This window comes from Mustela lutreola, chromosome 8, assembly GCF_030435805.1.
Source record: "Mustela lutreola isolate mMusLut2 chromosome 8, mMusLut2.pri, whole genome shotgun sequence".
In the NCBI taxonomy this organism is placed as follows: domain Eukaryota; kingdom Metazoa; phylum Chordata; class Mammalia; order Carnivora; family Mustelidae; genus Mustela; species Mustela lutreola.
In genome coordinates this window covers 85,796,165-85,811,769 of record NC_081297.1, presented here as the reverse complement: position 1 = coordinate 85,811,769, position 15,605 = coordinate 85,796,165, and the positions used below count along the sequence as shown (strand labels likewise).

At 39.9% G+C, this 15,605-nt stretch overlaps 1 protein-coding gene across 3 annotated transcripts in view; it reads left to right on the top strand.

Annotated features, from left to right (window-relative positions):
* TMTC1 (transmembrane O-mannosyltransferase targeting cadherins 1) overlaps window positions 1-15,605 on the top strand; it is a 277,223-nt gene that overhangs the window by 170,113 nt on the left and 91,505 nt on the right. For 2 of the 3 annotated variants that reach the window (XM_059185860.1, XM_059185859.1), the window contains one exon: window positions 7,059-7,180. The exons of the other annotated variant lie outside the window; for it this stretch is intronic. In XM_059185860.1, the coding sequence (XP_059041843.1) occupies window positions 7,059-7,180 (122 nt within the window). The remainder of the gene's footprint in view (window positions 1-7,058; window positions 7,181-15,605) is intronic. 3 annotated transcript variants of the gene reach the window in all.

Here is a 15,605-nt window from a genome sequence, read left to right as displayed (position 1 = left end):
GGTTGATGTTTGTCTTTACTGTTTTTATTTATTTATTTTTAAAGATTTTATTTATTTGACAGAGAGAGAGAGAGACAGTGAGAGAGGGAACACAAGCAGCAGGAGTGGAAAAGGGAGAAGCAGGTTTCCCACTGAGCAGGGAGCCTGGTGCAGGGCTTGATCCTGGGACCTTGGGATCATGACCTGAGCTGAAGACAGACGCTTAATGACTGTATAAAAACAGTATTTAAAATTTTCTATAACCTCAGTAGCCTTACAAAAGGGTGGGTTAGCCACAAGCTGACACCTATGGAAATATAAAAATATAAGGATGGGAGTGAGGCAAGGGTGGGCTAGAGTCGCCTCTCCTGTCAGCTTATAAAAACCAGGGTTCTGATCCTTTCTTGGCATCCATAGCTCAGCTTCCATCCCTATATACCCTTCCACTCTGAGCTGATCTGCCAGACAGGGTCCCGGCAGGAAACACACAACAAGGCCGATGGGGTGATTGAAGAGTTTGCAAAGGGTCTGTTTGCAGTGATACAGTCAGGGTTCGTGGAGCCATCATGCACAGTGACACCTGCCAGATGACCTAAAAAGGCAGAGGACAGGGCTGTCATCAGGGGGCAAAAGTATGAGAGCTGTGATCATGGGAAAGGAATCCCAGACAGGAGCTATGCCTGCAGATCGGTGAACTGAGCAATTGCCAGGCCAAAGTGGAGGAGGGAGGGGCTGTAAGATGCAGAGGAGAACACAGCCAACAGTGAGGATCAGGTAGACGGGAGGGCAGCTCAGGGGGCATAAGTTCAAGGTACGATGGTGCAGAGCTCAGACAGTACCCTCTTGCCCCAAACGGCCAAGCTCTTTCTGTCCTCACTTGGCACTTCCCATTCTGGTCTTGAAATCATCCTTTTGGCTCCTGAGTTAGCATTTGGGGCCCAGTTCTCCATTCATTTAATGCCTTTGGTATTATCCCCATCCTTGAGAGTGTCTAAGGGCTTTTGTAGATTCGAAGTTCGTGATGTTTTAAATCAACCGAAGCCTCTGTTTTGCTCAAGTGGAAACTCACTGATGCATTTCCTGTGGACAGTCGGAGGGGTATTGGACCACAAAAGAATTCTTAAAATGTGCACAAGGAGAGCCCAGTTTTCCCAGTTTTGCAGGAAGGAGAGCTGAGGTTGTATGCAACCTTGAGAACTCTTTCTCCCAGAAGTATTGACGTAACTCCCTGGCATTTGTACCGATGATGGTTATAGTTATTCGTGAAGGACCCAAAGGTCTGAGACATACAACAGTTTACCACAGGAATAGTTATACCTCCGCAGAGTGGTTGTGAGGTTTGGTCATTATTTAAACTTGCACAGATTTGGATTGGCTGCTGCAGGGTCGCCGTTTGGGAGTCACTTAGCCAGAGAAGGAGCCTCACTCACTGCCCGGTTCAGTGACTGGAATTCAGAGCAGACCCCTCACAAGAGGTGAGGAAGTAGTCACATCATCTGGAATCCCTTGTAGTCACAAGGGATTCCAGATGATCAAATAACTTGTCTTCAATTAAAAAGAACTTTCACAATGGCAGTAGTGGTAATGTGATTAGAAATCTTAATAAATTAAAGTATTTTAAAAATTAAAATTAAATGTCAATAAAGTAAAAGATGTCACTTTTCCTAAGCACACAAACCAAAGGATGGGGCAAGATGGAAGAGTCATAAGTAGCAGTGAATGGAATCAGAGTGGTGCAGAAGGTGTGGGTATGTCTTAATTAAAATACCTCAGTTCTGGGGCACCTGGGTGGCTTAGTCAGTTAAGCATATGCCTTTGGCTCAGGTCATGATCCTGGGGTCCTGGGATCGAGCCCTGTTTCAGGCTCTCTGTTCAGTGGGGAGCCTGCTTCTCCCTCTCCCTCTGACTGCTGCTCCCCATGCTTGTGCTCTTGCTCTTTCTCTCTCTAATAAATAAATTTAAAAAAAAATCTTAAAAAAAAAAGCCTCAGTACCATTGGTCAGTTTGCCAGACCCTTACGGAATGCTCTTAGATGCTCAGAGACTGAGGACTTTTCACCCCAAATTAATGCTGCAAATACCGTGTTTCAAAGGGTTACCAAAAGTAAAAGATTTTCTTGACAGGAAGTCCCTGAAAAGGCTCTTCCAGAGAACCCTGGTAATGTGTATACAGCTTTCATCACTGAGCTTTACTGTTGCAGCCCATACGAGTTGAATGCCAATTCTGTGTGTGCCACATATCTAGGTAACAAGTTTAAATGAGATGGGACTGTCATCAAGGAATTCGTAGTGTAATGGAAGGAATAGACCCCTAAACAGAAAGAAAAATGGGGGGGGTCTAGTATGTATTGGCAGCCATGTCCGTTGTCACCTTGGCAAACGCCTGTCTCCTGGGGCTGAAGAGGGGAGCTCAACTGTCATCAGCTTCTCAGAAGATTGCTAAATTAGTTGCAGACAGTGAGAGCCCAGTGCTGCCAAATAAATCTCTAGAATTGAAATACAGCTGTGTTATATCTAGAACTCTGAGAACATACTCTCACCGTACATGCACCATACCATTTTCCTGAAAACTGTAGAGGTGGGAGAAAATATATTAACAAAGATAGTAATTTCTATAATGAGGGGGCACCTGACTGGCTTAGTTGGTAGAGCATGGGACTCTTGATCTCGGGGTTGTAAGTTCTGTTGGGGTCGATTCCACGTTAAAACATGTTAACCCCTTAGGGCCTGCCTGGGCCTACTTAGCTATAGTGACTCCATGTTACCTAGGTAGACATTTCGTTGTTTAATAAAAGCCTTAGCAGTTACTGCTCTCGGTTCCAGGTAACTGTTACTAAAACACAACACCTAAAACAAGGCCATTTTGTTTATATCAGTTCCAGGTAACTATTACTAAAACACATACATAAAACAAGGCCATTTTGTTGTTTAATAAACGCCTCAACAGTTACTAGTATTGGTTCCAGGTAACCATTACTAAAACACACAGGTAGGAGACATCCAATCAGCCAAAACCACATATGTAGATGTCTGTGATTGTGCCCTATAAAAACTAGCCTGTAAGACCAAGGGGCGTTGCTCTCTTCAGAGGCGGCCCTGGCCAGTCAGTCTGACTTCTAATGCTTGGCATAGAATAAAGCTTTACATAACTTTTACTTTGTCTCAGCCTCATTTCCCTGGCCAGTCTAACTTCTAATGCTTGGCATAGAATAAGGCTTTGCATAACTTTGTCTAAGTCTCGTTCCTTTGATAATGGACCCAACAGTTCAAGCTCCACATTGGGTATAGAAATAATTTAAAAATTAAGAAGAAAATCTTTAAAAAAAATTACCATAATGAGGTCCATTCTCTGCCATCCTGGAAGGGAACGGTGAGCAGTGGATTGTTGTCTGTTTTAAATGGGGCAGGGAGGGGTCCTCTTCTCCTGAACACACACCCATACCCTGCTGGCCACAGCGCGGGTGTGTGCGTGCGTGTGTCCTCTTATCTGTGACCTGTGCTTTGAAAAGTTATCTGAGAGTAGGGCAAAGGGGAAAAAAGAAACCAGAAGCTTCCAGGCTAGACTTGGATTCTGGAGTGATGTTTCCTCTGAGGTCCCTCACGTGTCCTGAGAAAACCACTGCTCTTCCCTTACTTAGCTGCTTGATGGGAGAGGTGTTGTGGAGACAGCAGCTGAACAAAACCCTCAGGCAGGTGTGGAGAGCTCTTTATCTCCTTGCAGCTGAGGGTCATGCTTCTCTACTTCATCCAGGCCAGGAAGGAATCAGACCTACCATCTGTCATCCTGAATTTGTCACACATTTTCCTGCAGACACAATAGGTATCAATATCCTTTCTTTTGTTTTACTGATCATCAGGTTAAAGCTCAAAGAAATAAATTAACTCTGAAGTTGCACAGTTAATCAAATAATGCACATTATTAATAGCCATATGATTAGCTCTTTTAATACTCCTGTCTTTTTACCCCCTACTGTAATTTGAATAAGTAAATTTCCATTTGCCTCTATTCCTAGAAATTGAATGCACTCTGTGTACTTTGGAAAGTCACAAATTTTCTCTCCCTCCCCCAACTCCTATTTTGTTTGAGTTTCTGTTAGGCTGAAATAAGCTTTAAATTATTTAGCCAATTCTGTCACATCTGTGATCCACAACATGCAAAATTGGATTCCCTCCCACTCTTTCTTATTCTAGGAAATTCAGCCATTTCCATGTCATTTTCCCCTAACTTTACAACTTTCTGTTTGATTGATTGACTTACCATTTAGAGAAATACATTTCTGATTATTTTTTCTCTCTCTCTTGACTGAAGAGGGAGGAGGGAAGACAAAGGATGTGATCATCAATTTAATTTAAGAATAAAGAATTATTCATGAATATTATTTTTCTCAAGACAAAACAGAATAGTAAAACTTCATTGAGTTTGGGTGCTGTGCCACTGTCTTTGACAGAGTTGAACAAAAAGCTCCCCTTAGGACCAGCCCCTCCTCTGCCAATGACCTGCCCTCCTTTCCCAACCACAACCAAATTTGTCTGCCTCCTACGCATTCATTAATTTTTTTCAAATTCAGATCGTCACCTCCACCAGGATGTCCTCCTTAACTTCTCGCATTCTTACATCCAGTTTTCTCCCTTGCTGGGTACATTTATTCACTTACTGATTTATTCTACAAGTATTTCCGAGCACCCATTAAGTGCCAGGCACTGAACTAAGCACAGATCATGTACCAGTGAACACAGCTGACCAGCTCCCTGCCCTCCTGGCTCCCAATCTCCTGGGGAAGACAGACATTTTATAAAGATGGAAACACACAGATAAATGTGTGATTACAATTGGGATGATGGCCATGAAGGAAATAAAGATGCTCTTGGAGCCTGAAGAACCCGGTGGAGGAACAAGGAACACATGGTGTAGTGAGTTTTCAGTTTGCAGGTCAGTCTTCTGGGGGAGGCTGGGGGCTCCTTGACTGTCACTCTCTGTCCCCAGCAGCAGGGAGATCCGGGGGGGTCCTGCCCCCTGCAGGGTTGGGAGAGGGAGGGAGAGGGGGCAGGCACAGGGTTGGGTGCCTACATGTCAGGACACCTGCCTCCTCCCAACCTAGGGGCTCCTGAAAGCACTGGGGATTCTGCTGAGTAAAGGACATAAACCCCTGGCCACCAGCGTGAGGAAGGCAGCCTTTGCTCAGGAAATAAGGTGTGAGATTGGGGGTATGGAAGTGATGTCTCCTTCAGCTCCTCTGTGAGGACTGTTCTTTCCTAACCTTGAGGACAGCCAGAGAGGTGGCTCAGTGGATGTGACACTATCCAGGGACATGGCTAATGGCCTAGTTTGAGTTCTGGTTATATTCTTCTTAATTCTATAGGATTAATAAGTAGAACATATTAAGTTCTTTTCAGAAATTTCTGTGGGACAATATGCGAATTCTTTTGTAAAAAATATTTCACATTTTGATAGGCTTCAAAGAAGGAGTCAACTATAGCTAAAAAATAAAAGTGCATCGACAGAAATAGGACATCAACCCCCTACTCAGTAATAGGCCGAGAGTTCATAAGGAACACTGGGCGAGACACTCATTCTCTGGGATTCATTTTCAGTTTTAGCAAAGAAATACTTGCTCCTGAGTCACAGGATTCTTATGAAGGTGTTATTCTTCTTTAAAATTACGTAAACTTTAATTTCTTGAGATGAAATGTATTTTGTAAATTCAAAGTATAATCTAAATTAAAAAAATAGGTTGCAGCTTTTAAATATAATGAACTTGCTACTTTTCTCACCTATTTTTTTTTTCTCAATTTTAGTGGGTCAGAGAAAATATAACATCATCCAGTTGCATCCATTTCAGTTGAAGGCTTGTTATGAAAGCCTTTTTTTCCCTTTCATCTTTTAATTCTAAAGAGTATGGTTCCTTTAGGTAAAAAAATGAGATCATAACTGATAGAACCATTAATTATTTAAGAGAAATTGTCCAAATCACATTTATTCATGTGGAATTACTCTCTGGAATTTTATTATTCTATTCATTATAGTCAGCAAAACCAATATTTTAATAAAATCCAGGTGACAAATTTCTCAAGTTGTTAAAAATCTTTTACTTTGTCCACTTAAAGCATTTAGTAGCTGGTATTAGGAAGTTTTATCTATATTTTTAAAACTTTTATTTAGTCTTATATAATTATTAAAAGTAATACACTTTTTTTAAATGTTTGTAAGAAATATTTATAACTGTAATATGCAAAGTTCTATTTGGTTTTCTTAAACTGTTTTAAAAAGAAAAAATAATGTCATCCTATATATTAAGGTGTGTTTTAAATAGGCCTGTCTTCAAATGTGTCCATATCAGTCATGGAAATACAGACTAACGTTTACAGTGTCCATTATAGCGAATTATTAGTAATAAATATTTTCTGTTAATGAGAAGTGACAGAAAAATCTTGACAAATTTAGATCTACAGAAAATATATAGTATTAGAGAAAGGTGCTTTGTCAATTTAATGAATTATTATAATGACTTTGATGCCAAAAATTTCATGGAAAAAATACTGGCTTAATTTGACCTAAAAATTTCTCAGCTTTAATGATCTCTCTCATTGGTTCTCTGAATTTTACTATTTGCATTTAATTTCTTTTATGCCAAGCCTTATGCTAAGCTCCTGGTGAGCTTTGTGTGGGTTTGTTGTGTTTTTTGTTTTTTTTTTTTAATGCATTCTATTTCTGAGAGGACAATAATTCTCTATGATGCCTTAGTGAGCTTGATTCTATTAAGCTGCTTTGCTCTCGGACAGAGATTCTGAAAGGGACCAGAGCCAAGAAGTAGGGTTGCTGTAGGACTGGCCCAAAACAAGGAGTAATGGTCACTGCTCATGTGCAATTATCAGAGGTTTCTGGGTGGCGAACGTGTGACTTGCCAGGGGTTTCAGCCCAAGGGCTTTCTCTGATGAATTCAGCTCACTGATCAAAGCGTTTGCATTGGTCTAATTTATTCATTCCATCAATGAGAACTTGAGAATGAAAGAGATGGTTAAATGCCAACTGAAGTGAAAGTTTTTAAAAATTAATTTGTCCTTCACTGTTGTATGTTTCAGAGACTGGAGCACAAGGAAGTTTTAGTGGGCTTGTTGTTCCTGGTTTTCCCGTTCATTCCAGCCAGCAATCTCTTCTTCAGGGTGGGTTTTGTGGTGGCCGAGAGAGTCCTTTACATGCCTAGGTAATTATCGCTCGTGATTTCCACTTTACGAGACCTGCCTTCTGTCATCAATGGATAGTTCCAGAGGGACGGTTCTTTGCTTGTGTCACAATTAGGTCCTTGTGTAGCTGAGGCGTTTATTACCTCAGCTTTCACAACAGCCACAGAGAGGAGTGGGTGAGCTTGAACTGGCGCGTGTTTACTCTGGTGTAGAGCGGCTTACCTGCAGCTGGAAGCTTGACCATTAGATGTGAAACATTGACTGGAGTATATTCAGGATTTCAGCAGCCGTCATTTACCCCAATATATATGTTTCATTACGCATAATTGTCGTAGTTTTTTAGAAGTATGTGGATTGCATAAAATTATTATGTAACAAGAGTGTAATTAATTTCTATTTTCTTCTTTCTGTCTCTCTTCCTTTCTTCTTTTAATTTAAAAAATAGGTAAAATCTCAAGAAAATATGTCCTTGAGAAAGAAAATGGTTAAAAATTATAAAGGGTATTCATCCATATGTGATTACACAGTGCCACTTATCTCTGAATATTTGAACTGGGCTGAAGCTTGTCTGTTCTCTTGTCTTATTCAGATGTCAGTGTTCAAGGCCACATTTCTTTTCAGATACCTGGGAATGTCTCCTGAGTGGTTCTGCCATTCATTCATTGTGTAACCTTGAGCAAGATATGAAGCTTTTTTGTACTGAGGCTTAACATTTTAAAAATAGGGATATTAGTAAACTTCCTAAAGTTAAGTAGTATCATGAATGTCATGTAAGAATGAAATTTTGTAGAAGGCAATATCCTAAACCAAAATATTATAATGAAATTATTATTTTTATTTATTAATATTGAATTAGGAGTTTTATTTTATTTTTTGAATTTTATTTGTTTCATATTTTTATTTAAATTCTAGTTAGTTAACATATCCTGTAATATTGGTTTTTAAGAGTAGAATTCAGTGATTCATCACTTATATATAACACCCAATACTTATCACAAGAAGTGGCTTCTTTAATGCCCATCACCCATTTAGCCCATCCCCTCGCCCACTTCCCCTCCAGCAACCCTCAGTTTGTTCTCTGTTGTTAACAGTCTCTTACAGTTTGCTTCCCACCCTCTTCCTTATGTTCATCTCTTTTGTTTCCTAAATTCCACATATGAGTGAAATCATATGGTATTTCTCTTTCTTTGACTGGCCTGTTTCACTTTGCATAGTATACTCTACCTCCATGCATGTCATTGCAACTGGCAAGATTTCATTCTTGTTGCTGGCTGAGTAATGTGTGTGTGTGTGTGTGTGTGTACCACATCTTCTTTATCCATTTATCAGTCAGTGGACATTTGGGTTCTTTCCATAATTTGGCTCTTGTTGACAGTGCTGCTGTAAATGTCAGAGTGTATGTACCCCTTTGAGTCAGCATTTTTTTATCCTTTGGATTGGAATTTTAACTTTAAATTTTATTTTAAAATTAATATCAATATCAATAGATTTTAATTTCATTAATTGACATTGAGTTAGAAATTTAAAGACACAAACAATCGAGACTTAATTTCATTAACCTTTGATTGCCCCCAAACCAAATACCTAACAGTTTTTCCAAGTCTTTACAGCTTCTTGTTTTGACTAGGTTCAAGAGAGAGGGCAGTCCTTCATTTTCTTTGTGTCTTCTGCACCATTTGTGAAGGAGGTTATTTCTTGATAAATACTGTATGTTATAGACAAAATACAACACAGATTCTTTGTATTCTGTATTGCTGTGAGATAACAGGCTTATGAGACCTTGCTAATAGGGAATATGAGGGCGAAGGGAACTCAGTGTCTATTCTAGATACGGTTTTGCTTAGACCAGCTGAAAGTGGCTTCAGGCAGTGCTGTTCTTTAGTGCGGATGATTCCAAGTGGAATCCATGTTCGTTCTTAACCTAACAAGTCTCAACAGAGCACATCTGCATTCTGTACTAGAATCTGAGATTACAAAAATAAGTGAGTCTCGGTGTCTGGCCTCAAAGAGTTTCACTGCTGATAAACACTAGTTAATGTTAATTGTACCAAAACTTCTAGTGAACTTCAGTTATATGTCACTAACCATGCTAAACATATTATATTTATGTTATCAGTTCACTCACACTGTTGATGTAGTAATCCATAGCTTCCCCCTGAAGTCAGGAGGCCCGTGTTTGAATTCTGGCTTAAGGATGAGTGTGATATTTCAAAGCCTCACTTCCCTCACCTGTATAAAATGAACATAATAGCACCCAACTCAATGAGACATTGTGAGCATTAAATGAGATGATCATTTAAAAAACTCAGAAAGTGTTTTGCATTATATGTGGTCAATAAAAAATATATAACTATTATTGATTGATATCAGCTCCTTAAGTAGCTGATGGCATTACCTTGTTTTACAAAAATACAACACCTGGATGCTAAGAAGTTAGTGAACTTGCCCAAGATGGGTAGAGATGGAATGCACTCTTTATCTACTGAAGGACCTCTCACCTTCCAAACTACATTTCTTTTCTTTTTTCTTTTTTTTTTTTTTAAGGTTATTTATTTATTTATTTGACAGATGGGGATCACAAGTAGGCAGAGAGGCAGGCCGAGAGAGAGGAGGGAAGCAGGCTCCCCACTGAGCAGAGAGCCTGATGTGGGGCTTGATCCCAGGACCCTGGGATCGTGACCTGAGCCGAAGGCAGAGGCTTTAACTCACGGAGCCACCCAGGTGCCCCCTCCATTGCTTTTCTTATGTAACATCTTAGTATTCTTCATAAGTGAAAAGAAGGAGCATTTCAGAACACAGTAACGTTCTTTCAGCTCAGCTCCATTTCATGATCAGTATGTGTACTTCTGAGTCCTGAGATATAAATCCTCAGGAATTTAGGATTCTGGGGGACAAGAAGTTGCATGTGCAGCAAACTTTCCTAATATAGAGATAAGAGAACAATTTCTAAGGAAATAAAGGGCTGGAATTTTAAACAAGAGGTTAAAATGTCATTTTTCTGGAAGAGACCCTTGTGTAAACCTTATTAAGCCCTTAATACTGTCATCATCTGTTTGTGGGGTGTCTTAGTTAAAATAAGGGGTTCCTTTCACCAGGGTAGGTGTATTTTCTAAACTGCAGAATCATGCCAGCTCTGGCTCTCAGTGGGTTGTAACATCTTAAATAGACCTTTCTTTGACTTGTAAAAAAGATTTATTTATTTATTTTAGAGCAAGAGAGAAAGTGAGAAAGCACATGCGCAAGCAGGGAGAGGAGGAATGAGGGGGAGAGAGAGAATCCCAAGCAGACTCTGCACCAAGCACAGAGTCCAACATGGGGCTCCATCTCACAACCCTTAAGCTCATGACTTAGCCTAAACCAAGAGGATGCTCAACCAACTGAGCCACCCAGGCGCCCTGACCTTTCTCTGCCTTTCTTTTCTCTAAAATAGACAATGTAGTATCCCTGCCCCTTTTTCGATAGGAATAAGCTCTTTTGGATTAAAATGAAAGTTCTAAATATGAAGAAATCCTCAGTATTTCCGAGAACAGGTGCCTGCCTCTTAGAACCACTCGGATTTTGCTTCATTTTGTAAGCTTGGTGCAGAGTCATCCAAAATCAGTGTCAGTAAGCTGGTCTTCATTAAAGAAATGACTAGGGGACGCCTGGGTGGCTCAGTTGGTTAAGCAGCTGCCTTCCTCAGGTCATGATCCCAGTGTCCTGGGATCGAGTCCCACGTCGGGCTCCTTGCTTGGCAGGGAGCCTGCTTCTCCCTCTGCCTCTGCCTGCTATTCTGTCTGCCTGTGCTCTCTCTCCACCCACCCCCCTCTGATAAAGAAATAAAATCTTAAAAAAAAAAAAGAAAAACATGCAGCCAAGAATACTATATCCAGCTAGGCTATCATTGAAAATAGAAGGAGAGATTAAAAGCTTCCAGGACAAACAACAACTGAAAGAATTTGCAAATACCAAACCAGCTCTACAGGAAATATTGAAAGGGGTCCTCTAAGCAAAGAGAGAGCCTACAAGTGGTAGATCAGAAAGGAACAGAGACCATATACAGTAACAGTCACCTTACAGGCAATACAATGGCACTAAATTCATATCTCTCAATAGTTACCCTGAATGTGAATGGGCTAAATGCCCCTGTCAAAAGACACAGGGTATCAGAATGGATAAAAAAACAAAACCCATCTATATGTTGCCTCCAAGAAACACATTTTAAGCCCGAAGACACCTCCAGATTTAAAGTGAGGGGGTGGAAAAGAATTTACCATGCTAATGGACATCAGAAGAAAGCAGGAGTGGCAATCCTTATATCAGATCAATTAGATTTTAAGCCAAAGACTGTAATAAGAGATGAGGAAGGACACTATATCATACTCAAAGGGTCTGTCCAACAAGAAGATTTAACAATTTTAAATATCTATGCCCCCAACGTGGGAGCAGCCAACTATATAAACCAATTAATAACAAAATCAAAGAAACACATAAACAACAATACAATAATAGTAGGGGACTTTAATATTCCCCTCACTGAAATGGACAGGTCATCCAAGCAAAAGATCAGCAAGGAAATAAAGGCCTTAAATGACACACTGGACCAGATGGACATCACAGATATATTCAGAATATTTCATCCCAAAGCAACAGAATACACATTCTTCTCTAGTGCACATGGTACATTCTCCAGAATAGATCACATCCTCGGTCCTAAATCAGGACTCAACCGGTATCAAAAGATTGGGATCATTCCCTGCATATTTTCAGACCACAATGCTCTAAAGCTAGAACTCAACCACAAAAGGAAGTTTGGAAAGAACCCAAATACATGGAGACTAAACAGTATCCTTCTAAAGAATGAATGGGTCAACCGGGAAATTAAAGAAGAATTGAAAAAAATCATGGAAACAAATGATAATGAAAATACAACGGTTCAAAATCTGTGGGACACAACAAAGGCAGTCCTGAGAGGAAAATATATAGCGGTACAAGCCTTTCTCAAGAAACAAGAAAGGTCTCAGGTACACAACCTAACCCTACACCTAAAGGAGCTGGAGAAGGAACAAGAAAGAAACCCTAAGCCCAGCAGGAGAAGAGAAATCATAAAGATCAGAGCAGAAATCAATGAAATAGAAACCAAAAAAACAATAGAACAAATCAACGAAACTAGGAGCTGGTTCTTTGAAAGAATTAATAAAATTGATAAACCCCTGGCCCGACTTATCAAAAAGAAAAGAGAAAGGACCCAAATAAATAAAATCATGAATGAAAGAGGAGAGATCACAACTAACACCAAGGAAATACAAACTATTATAAGAACATACTATGAGCAACTCTACGGCAATAAATTTGACAATCTGGAAGAAATGGATGCATTCCTAGAAACATATAAACTACCACAACTGAACCATGAAGAAATAGAAAGCCTGAACAGACCCATAACCAGTAAGGAGATTGAAACAGTCATTAAAAATCTCCAAACAAACAAAAGCCCAGGGCCAGACGGCTTCCCGGGGGAATTCTACCAAACATTTAAAGAAGAACTAATTCCTATTCTCCTGAAACTGTTCCAAAAAATAGAAATGGAAGGAAAACTTCCAAACTCATTTTATGAGGCCAGCATCACCTTGATCCCAAAACCAGACAAGGATCCCACCAAAAAAGAGAGCTATAGACCGATATCCTTGATGAACACAGATGCGAAAATACTCAACAAAATACTAGCCAATAGGATTCAACAGTACATTAAAAAGATTATTCACCACGACCAAGTGGGATTTATTCCAGGGCTGCAAGGTTGGTTCAACATCCGCAAATCAGTCAATGTGATACAACACATCAATAAAAGTAAGAACAAGAACCATATGATACTCTCAATAGATGCTGAAAAAGCATTTGACAAAGTACAACATCCCTTCCTGATCAAAACTCTTCAAAGTGTAGGGATAGAGGGCACATACCTCAATATCATCAAAGCCATCTATGAAAAACCCACCGCAAATATCATTCTCAATGGAGAAAAACTGAAAGCTTTTCCGCTAAGGTCAGGAACACGGCAGGGATGTCCATTATCACCACTGCTATTCAACATCGTACTAGAGGTCCTAGCCTCAGCAATCAGACAACAAAAGGAAATTAAAGGCATCCAAATCGGCAAAGAAGAAGTCAAATTATCACTCTTCGCAGATGATATGATACTATATGTGGAAAACCCAAAAGACTCCACTCCAAAACTGCTAGAACTTATACAGGAATTCAGTAAAGTGTCAGGATATAAAATCAATGCACAGAAATCAGTTGCATTTCTCTACACCAACAGCAAGACAGAAGAAAGAGATATTAAGGAGTCAATCCCATTTACAATTGCATCCAAAACCATAAGATACCTAGGAATAAACCTAACCAAAGAGACACAGAATCTATACTCAGAAAACTATAAAGTACTCATGAAAGAAATTGAGGAAGACACAAAGAAATGGAAAAATGTTCCATGCTCCTGGATTGGAAGAATAAATATTGTGAAAATGTCTATGCTACCTAAAGCAATCTACACATTTAATGCAATTCCTATCAAAGTACCATCCATCTTTTTCAAAGAAATGGAACAAATAATTCTAAAATTTATATGGAACCAGAAAAGACCTCGAATAGCCAAAGGGATATTGAAAAAGAAAGCCAACGTTGGTGGCATCACAATTCCGGACTTCAAGCTCTATTACAAAGCTGTCATCATCAAGACAGCATGGTACTGGCACAAAAACAGACACATAGATCAATGGAACAGAATAGAGAGCCCAGAAATAGACCCTCAACTCTATGGTCAACTAATCTTCGACAAAGCAGGAAAGAATGTCCAATGGAAAAAAGACAGCCTTTTCAATAAATGGTGCTGGGAAAATTGGACAGCCACATGCAGAAAAATGAAATTGGACCATTTCCTTACACCACACACAAAAATAGACTCAAAATGGATGAAGGACCTCAATGTACGAAAGGAATCCATCAAAATCCTTGAGGAGAACACGGGCAGCAACCTCTTCGACCTCTGCCGCAGCAACATCTTCCTAGGAACAACGCAAAAGGCAAGGGAAGCAAGGGAAAAAATGAACTACTGGGATTTCATCAAGATCAAAAGCTTTTGCACAGCAAAGGAAACAGTTAACAAAATCAAAAGACAACTGACAGAATGGGAGAAGATATTTGCAAACGACATATCAGATAAAGGACTAGTGTCCAGAATCTATAAAGAACTTAGCAAACTCAACACCCAAAGAACAAATAATCCAATCAAGAAATGGGCAGAAGACATGAACAGACATTTCTGCAAAGAAGACATCCAGATGGCCAACAGACACATGAAAAAGTGCTCCATATCACTTGGCATCAGGGAAATACAAATCAAAACCACAATGAGATATCACCTCACACCAGTCAGAATGGCTAAAATCAACAAGTCAGGAAATGACAGATGCTGGCGAGGATGCGGAGAAAGGGGAACCCTCCTACACTGTTGGTGGGAATGCAAGCTGGTGCAGCCACTCTGGAAAACAGCATGGAGGTTCCTCAAAATGTTGAAAATAGAACTGCCCTATGACCCAGCAATTGCACTATTGGGTATTTACCCTAAAGATACAAATGTAGTGATCCAAAGGGACACATGCACCCGAATGTTTATAGCAGCAATGTCCACAATAGCCAAACTATGGAAAGAACCTAGATGTCCATCAACAGATGAATGGATCAAGAAGATGTGGTATATATACACAATGGAATACTATGCAGCCATCAAAAGAAATGAAATCTTGCCATTTGCAACAACATGGATGGAACTAGAGCGTATCATGCTTAGCGAAATAAGTCAAGCAGAGAAAGACAACTATCATATGATCTCCCTGATATGAGGAAGTGGTGATGCAACATGGAGGCTTAAGTGGGTAGAAGAATAAATGAAACAAGATGGGATTGGGAGGGAGACAAACCATAAGTGACTCTTAATCTCACAAAACAAACTGAGGGTTGCCGGGGGGAGGGGGTTGGGGAGAAGGGGGTGGGATTATGGACATTGGGGAGGGTATGTGATTTGGTGAGTGCTGTGAAGTGTGTAAACCTGGTGATTCACAGACCTGGGGATAAAAATATATGTATATAAAAAATATATGTTTATAAAAAATAAAAAATAAAAAAAAAAAATAAATAAAAATAAAAAAAAAAAAAAAAAAAAAAAAAAAAAAAAAGAAATGACTAGGGGTGCCTGGGTGGCTCAGTGGGTTAAAGCCTCTGCCTTCAGCTCAGGTTATGATCCTAGGGTCCTGGGATTGAGCCCTGCGTTGGGCTCTCTGCTCAGCAGGGAGCCTGCTTCCCCCTCTCTCTCTGCCTGCCTCTCTGCCTACTTGTGATCTCTGTCTGTCAATAAATAAAATCTTTAAAAAAAAAAAAACCACAAATACGAAGTTTGACAATAGC